General features: G+C 40.2%; 1 protein-coding gene across 2 annotated transcripts; it reads left to right on the forward strand.

The window, feature by feature from the left end:
* The first annotated feature begins 473 nt into the window (after positions 1-473).
* LOC120435361 (TELO2-interacting protein 1 homolog) lies at positions 474-7,827 on the forward strand. 2 transcript variants are annotated; one of them, XR_005609672.1, is made up of 5 exons: positions 474-582; positions 748-896; positions 1,205-1,345; positions 5,435-5,522; positions 6,801-7,827. XR_005609672.1 is itself a non-coding variant. In XM_039604816.1 (5 exons), exons 1-4 carry the CDS (start codon positions 559-561, stop codon positions 5,447-5,449), a joined length of 336 nt encoding a protein of 111 aa, XP_039460750.1. In that variant the 5' UTR covers positions 474-558; the 3' UTR covers positions 5,450-5,522; positions 6,801-7,827. The 2 variants fall into 2 exon arrangements, 1 of the variants encoding a protein (XP_039460750.1); XM_039604816.1 differs by having other exon boundaries at positions 474-589.
* The last annotated feature ends 242 nt before the right edge of the window (positions 7,828-8,069 follow it).

An 8,069-nucleotide genomic window follows, 5' to 3' on the forward strand; every position in this document is an offset into this window, starting at 1 on the left:
TACGGCTATCAATTGTTAACATGACGCTTGTTTTTATACATGTAATACATTTATTACCAACCTGAGAGTTTATCCGCTGGTCATTCGACATGACGAATGACTTCTGAAGTCTTAATTCAGCTCAAGACGCTGTAGATTCCGTCAGTAACGCTATCAGTCTGTAGTTCTATTAATCTGCGCTTGAACCGGAACCGGATGTAAGTCCCAAAAAACTGAATTTTGGAACTGAAATTGAATTGTAGAACTGAAACTGAATGGTGAGAAGTGAATCTGAAATTATTCGAGAGCTGAATTTTTAAAGGATAAAATGCAGTTTCAAAGCAAATCAATTCATTTTCAAACCATAAATTCAATTTCAAATTAGACTAATTCAAATTCAGTTTTCAAAAGCTTTCATTCAAGTTACAATTCAGATTCAATCCGAGTAATTCAAATTCAAATTTAACTTATTCAAATTCAGTTTCTGATGGCACAGATTTCTGCCCATACTCAGCATTCGCCAATTCCTGCTGAATTACCGCAAACAGAAAGAACTGACAGAGGGCATTGGAATAGAGGATGATTATAACACTGAAGACAGAGGTAATAGGTCTGTCTAAGGGCCAGTGGAATATAAGCTATAGATTGTAGTGGTGGTTATATTAGATTCAGAGTGTAGAGGAGATGGATCATTGTAATTAAGAGTCATAGAAATCTGAACCTCACTGCTAAACTGGCGGTCTAACTGTACATGTGCTGCCATTGCAGAGGTCCCTCCCACTGAGTGTGAGGATGTGGAAGATGCTGGTAGTCCTGATGTGAAAGCAGAGCTTCCCTCCCACCTCAGCATCACTAAGGATGTTATGGAGCGCTGCATTCATCTGCTGTCTGATCCCAGCCTCAGGCTCCGACTCAAGGTAGTTTTATGTAGAGTCAACTGTTGGACTAGTAACAAAAATAATCATTCTTGTGAGGGTAGGACCGCCAGCGTTGGTACAATTCATCCTGTCAGAACTGTGTGGATGACTGTTCACTGGTGTAATGCTCATCAAGGAAAAACATTCAGTCTGGTCCAGGAGTGAAACAGAAATAAGTCTGTGCTGAAGTCGTGCCTGCTCAGGAGTTTGGGCTCTCAATGAAGACCTCAGTAATTAGTTTCAGCTCACATATAATCAGGATCAAAACAGAGATAATTGTTAGGTGTGTTGTGCGTCTTTGTCTTTAGGTACTGGACGTGCTGGAGTTGTGCGTTCAGGTGCTGAGTGAGAGGGAAAACGAACTGCTGCCTATGGCTCATCGCTGCTGGCCAGCACTCCTGCAGAGACTCACAGCCGATGACCCATTAGCAGTCCTCAGAGCCTTCAGGGTAAGTAAAACAAACCTCTCTTTTCATTACGTGAGTCAAAATTATTCAAGTTGTCTTTATTTTTTTTAAACTCTTAATAGTGAAAGAATCAAAGATTGTGCCCAACAACAGGCTTATTTCATTCAGAAATAGTTCTATTATTTTTTGGGGGGGTTGTAATGTGAAGACTCTTTAAACTAACATTTCTTCTATCAGCACAGAAAAATCACTGTGGATGCCTTCTTAGAGGCTGCTTTTCAAACTGTCTCAGAGAATCACAAAGTAGGACTTTGGGATAAATGAAGCTGATAGTGTTTTGGGATCTTTGGTACAAGTGTCAGCTGATTCAACTTGTGGGTGTAAATTAGGCTACTCGTCAGCTCCTGTCATCAGCTGGAATATTTTTAAATTTGTTATTCATATTTTCATTGATGAGCTGACAAGTACAGACACGTTAAGTCTGTAAACAGTTATTTATTCACTCAGAGCTGCTGCTGGAAAATTGTTTCATCAGCTTTTGGATATATACGTGTTTTGTAAATACTACAATTCATCCAGGAGTACACAACGGGAAGGTTTTATTGAATTTTGACAGCTTGCTGCTTTTGTACATTACATTTTTGTACATTACATGGGTGAAACATGAGGGGACTTTGTGAGGAGGGTTTCTAAAGAGGTTCTGCCCAAGCTGAGCGCCTCTCTGGCACGGCAGGCTCCGATAAAGCGCCAAGGCTGGGCCTGTCTACACACACACCCTGGCCTACAAACTGCAGCTGGCTGTATTGCAGGGGCTGGGCTCACTGTGCCAGAGACTGGATCTGGCTGAGAGAATAGAGACACAGTGCTCACAAACAGCACAGTTTCACCAAGACACAACATGAGTGCATCATCCTGTAGAACTGGGGCCCGTTCTTCGTACCTCGCTTACTACATCCAAGATCAAATCATCGCGCTAACTTTGAGCTCGCTAATCCGGTTCTCCGAACACACCTGTTGTTGACGATTAGTATAGCTGGATGAAGTAATCTGAGATCACTGGGTGGCTTAAAAGGGGCTACGCATCGATAGTAGAAACATTGATCGGCAACCCTGTGATTGGTCGGCGAAGATGTCGAAGGCGCGCGCTCAGTATTTCACAGCAGCAGAGCAAGAACTCTTGATTGAGGGATTTCAGGAGTTTCAGAGTTTAATTAAAACGCAGGGGAACACTGCAAAGGCTGCAAAAGCAAGGAGAGAGGGCTGGCAAAAAGTTGCTGACAAATTAAACTCGTAAGTAATTTATTATATTATATTACATTATATCCTCTTTCACATTAGAGCCACAACAGGACCCACTAGAACATGGGAACAAGTAAAAGTGAAATATAAGAATATTCTACAGAATGGTAATATTTATCACTTATATTGCTTTTAGTCTCTTGAAAAGAGACCCTGAAATAATCTGTTTGTTTGTTTATAACAGCAACCAAGAAAAGGGCAGAGCAAATAAAGACAGGTGGTGGTCCTGCACCCCCTCGTCACACCCCGGCTTTTTGTACTGTGACATTTATTGACATTGTGGGTTTTTTTGTGTGTAGTTTGACATAACACTCCATCACTTTTACCTGTTCCCATGCAAGGGGTGACTGAAGCATGCACAGTAAGTTGGGATATACATATATATATATATATATATATATATATATATATATGGAGAGAGAGAGAGAGAGAGAGAGAGAGAGTATTAAGTAAATAATACCCTCACGGGAAAATCGATATCTCTCTATGAGCACACTGTCGCGCTGAGCTAAAGGATCCTGTCTATCCCGCAATATCCGCTGAATTCTGAAAACTCTCCTTATCAATCTTGCACCTTCCTTGCTCGCGTACAAACGGACAGGACATGGCTGCGACAGACTTCCCAAATCCACCTTCGCTTTTATAGTCGTGGTCTCTCATCTTGATTACACGAAGTAATTTTTATTACTACTCTAAAATATGAATTACATCTGGAATGATCAAATACATGTAATAGAATGATTAATAGTACATTTCCCTTTTTTTCGGAAATGACCTGTATGTATCTGTATGAAATCAATAAAAGAATCAAATGCTGCATTATCTTTACTTACATTGATAATATTTATCTATGGTAAAACAGTGGCGAAATATTGCTGTTGCTTTCGTATAACTGCAGCGGACATACGTGAGTGGCCGCGATCTAATCCTGTTTACATAAAGTAAACCTGCTCCCGAGCAGGTTTACGCTTACGGATCTGTTGCTATGACAGCAAGTCCCAGATGAGCTTCGGAGAACCGAACGATCCAAGATCACGCGAAATCGTCAACATTCAAATCCGGCTAACTTACTTAGCGAGGTACGAAGAACGGGCCCCTGTACCTGGGATCTGGCAATGATCAAAGCAGCCACAACATGGACAAATCAGAGCAAGACAACTATTCTTAGTTGACGCCTCACTTAATGGAGATTGGTGCAACATGAAGCCCATTTATGTAAAACCACATTGAAGATAGATGACCTCTTATCTTATCTTATCTTATCTTATCTTATCTTATCTTATCTTATCTTATCTTATCTTATCTTATCTTATCAAAGCCTATTTGATCACAGGGCTGTAACTTTCTTGTAGGAATAAACTTTATGATTCTTCTTAAATGAATGAGTTATAGTCAGCTTTCTTCCTGTGAGTGAGACAACAGCAATACAAGTTTGTGTCTGTACATTAGTACAGAGATGAAGATGTCTCTATGCTAAGGTTAACAATTAGGTTGTTAGCCTGATTTGACATTAAAGCTGTGTGTGGGGAGATGAGTCGTCAGAAAAAGCCAAAAAAGTCAAAGAACTCATTGAAGCTCCTTCACCACCGGGTGGTGGTGAATGAAAATCAACCATTGGTATCACAGCATAAATCAGGGCATCTCTGTTTTATTATAAAAACCTTAAACTGTGAAACAGTTCGACATCCTAAACACGTGACGGTGATGTTGTTGCTAAAAATGCCTCTTCACTGTGGCAGCTCTGTCATTAAACATATTTTAAACATGACTTTGATGATACGGACCACAGCCAGCTGTGCCAGCAGGATGCTGCTCAGGTCCAAACTGCACACACAGCTACGACTGCAAGCAGCTCTTCTTATACCCGACTGAGAAAAACGTGATTGTTCAATCAGTGAATGCAAAGCCATTTAATTGATAAGCTCAGAGAAGTTGTTGTTGTTGTTGTTGTTATTTTTGTTTACTTTGTGCTCAAAATACGTCCATTAGCATGTTGAAAATATTCAATATTCACTCCCACTGAGGTTCATCGCTGACAGAGGAAAAGAGTCACAAAGGTGACAGAGCTGTCTGCAGCCTTTCCAGAGCCAGTGTTACATCTAACAGTGACAAGGACTGCAGTGTAAAGACAATTGTTTCATTTTGTAAGAAATCAGGTTGTTTGTGAAACTGTTCCTTTAACATAGCTTACGGCACTTTGTGTACAGCAAACTCTCTCATACAGTATAGTGTGCAGATACACGTTGTGTGTTTGAGATGCTCTTTGTGATTATTCTGTGAAGTGGGTTTCAGTATGTCTGTGGCTTCAGTTCACAGTGGGTGGGACAAGGAAGGGTTTAAAAAGGAGATTAACCAGCAGTGGTATCTTTACCCCATATTATTCGGAACCAGGATCATATTTTTAAAGGATTTGTTCTTTTGGATATAAAAGTGTCATTATGTGCACGCACTGGACATAATCAGAAAAGAAGCATTCACAACTGTAACCATGTATGGAGCCAAGCCTGGAGCTGGACATGTAACGTGCCCCACTTTCCTCACATCCTGCTGCTTCAGCCCATCCACCACCCCAGCATCCACCTGTATGCTCCTGGAGTTTTATGAGTAACATATTTGCAGGGAGTGATCCACCCGAAGACCAGGCACCGAGCTCAAACTGTGTTCTGCTGCTGTGATTAATCCGTGAAATTAACTTGGCTTTGTTGCATTTTATTCGTTTTTATTTTCTTTTTCAAGTTGATTTCTGTTGTAATTTCTGGATAAAAGGTAAAAGTATTACAATTTTTATATGAATAAAATATAGTAAAAATGTCCTGTGTTTGGTTTTCTCAGCTGAAGCAGACCTAGATGCTGTTTGTGAAGCCTGTCTACCCTACCTGAGCTCCAGACAACCCATCAGACTGCAAGAAGCCTGTTTAAGGTAAGTCTTTATTAAGGACCGCTGTAGTAAGTAACTCAATCTTTCATTTAGTTACTAATGTGTGTGAGTGTTACACACAGACAGAATGCCAGAAATTAAAACTGTGCCATCCAGTTGACATTGTATTGCCATGTTGGTCATTAATAGCCACGTGACATGATTTATCAGTAAAATCTGAATTTAAATTGAATGCTTAACATCATATTTGGAGAGGTGCTGGGTGTTACACAACAAAATGTGACTTCAGGAGTCATTCATTGTCTCTGAACACTGAACATGAAACAAAGCACTGTGGCTATAGCTTTTGTTCCCTGAAGGAGAGGAACATGGGACCTGACAATTGAATACCTCAGGAATAATCAGGTTCCTGCATGTTCTGGGTAAAGACACCAGTATTCATGACTTTAACATATATTACCTGTAATATAAGACTTTTAACCCTTTGCTGCAAACTTTAGTAAATCAGTTTGTGGGCCTGATTTAAATATCACCCTCACTCATTTTGTCCCTTGAGAAAGGAACTTCCAGAAATACGCAGATGTAGTTCAGCGGTGGTGGCTAAAACCAACAGGAGCAGTTAAGCTAACTTCAGGTTGCCACACCACAGAGCTAACTAGCAGTAGCTAGCAATCCCAACTTGGCAAAAGTGTTCCTAGCCAGGTAAAGAGCATAAAAAGTGCGGAACGACTGTGATGATGAGTTTATATGTGGCATATCATCACAGGTCAGTTGCCTTACAGGCGTGAATAGAAGTGTCTTCAGGACACGTAGGGCCGTGATATCCCAATACTGTGTGTACGAATCTGAAAGGGAACTCATTTCACCTTTACACTGGCAGCTGATGCAAAGTGTGTGCACTGTGAGAGCTACAGTAATGTAAAGGACAGATGGAAGCTGTGAATAAACAAAGTAAATGAATAAAAAAATAGCTCAGAATGCAGTATGCAAGCAGCCTTTAATAACTCACATCATTCTGAATTATTGATCTAAGTGTTTGGGCAGCAACATAGCAGCCACAAGTAAAAACACATGCTTTAATATACTTAAGTATTTTCCTGCTTGGAGGTGATTTAAAAAACAAACCTGAAGAGAAAGGCAGTGTTGAGTTAATGAGCTTATAGTTAAACTGTTGGTTCGCATGTTAAAGCCAGCAAAAGTGGTTCAGTCTGTCACTTTGGATCATAGGAAGGTGTTTTCCATACAATAGATATTACATACAAAGCAAAACACAGCTCAGAGCTAATCCTATTCCTGTGTTTCTTTCCCTTTCCTGCACAGTGTGTTCCGACACTTAATCCAGGTGGATCCGGACACCTTCTGGTTTACTCTCAATGAGCTGCACTGCCGTCCTCTTACATCCCACACCACCCCGACCTCCTGCCGGTGCAGCTGAACGGCACGGGCAGGCCGAGAGACGAGTTCTCGGACAACGTGTTCAAACTGCTCAAGGAGGAGTTTGGCTCCGTTACTGAGACAGTTAACCAGCCAGTCAGCTAATGAGCTGCTGCTTGATGAAATTGACTCACCTCACAAACGGACGGCTTATTGAACCACGACTCCAACAGGTCAATTAGCTGAAAGAAATCTGTCAGCTGTGCCAAATAGTTGATCACCTAGCTCTGTGGAATCAAGAGCTACGCTGTCATTTACAAAATGTTACTTAGTCATCACCTTGATTATCTAACCTCCTAGCTTCTGCTAGCCCACAATTAGCCCACATTGATATATATTTGTCCTCTGCAATATTTTGGACATTTGTAATGGAGCTATTTATATATATTCCAGCTACACCTTATATTTTGTAACTATGTAATGTGTTATTTAATTTTGTTCAGTGTTACTGCTCTTATTGTCTTGGAGCGACTGTAACCACACAGTTTCCACAAGGATGAATAAACTCTTCTTATTTCACTTTCAGCTCTAGCGTGCAGAGAATGTGTTAAACTTTTTCTCTGCCACCTATTAACAATAAACACAAAGAACATAAAGGCTTCCACCTGGCCCAAATGACCACAACTACGACACATTTTCAGTGTCAGTTCATCAGATGATCAGTTTTCAGGATTCAGATGTATTGCTTGGTCTATTAAATGTCACACACTTGCAAAGAGCATGGTTTATTTGAAAACATAGAGGAATCAAATTCATTTTGGAATCAAAGGAATCAGAACATTTTGTCAAATCAGAACATTTTGTCAAATGTAGAGATTAGAAAATTATTTTGCTGTTACTATTCATGTTGCATTAGTTATCATTTCATCGACACATTTTTTGAAGCTGTTGAGGTTACATTAAAGTCTGTATTTCAAGTCTGTATTTCAGGTGGTAGCTTAATCACATGATAATCTTTCATTGCAGGTGCAACTGTATTCATGTTATACACATTGCATTGTTGTGCTAATTAAAGAGTTGAAGCTCGGTCAATTAATTGATGGTCGGAAGCTTCAGCGGCGCGAGGTCCGACTGATCTATTGAGTAAAGTGACCTTGAGTTATGAAAGAATTGCATACATGCTTACAATACATCACACATAACTTAGAAACTGAA

The sequence above is a fragment of the Oreochromis aureus genome, linkage group 20, assembly GCF_013358895.1.
Source record: "Oreochromis aureus strain Israel breed Guangdong linkage group 20, ZZ_aureus, whole genome shotgun sequence".
Lineage (NCBI taxonomy): Eukaryota > Metazoa > Chordata > Actinopteri > Cichliformes > Cichlidae > Oreochromis > Oreochromis aureus.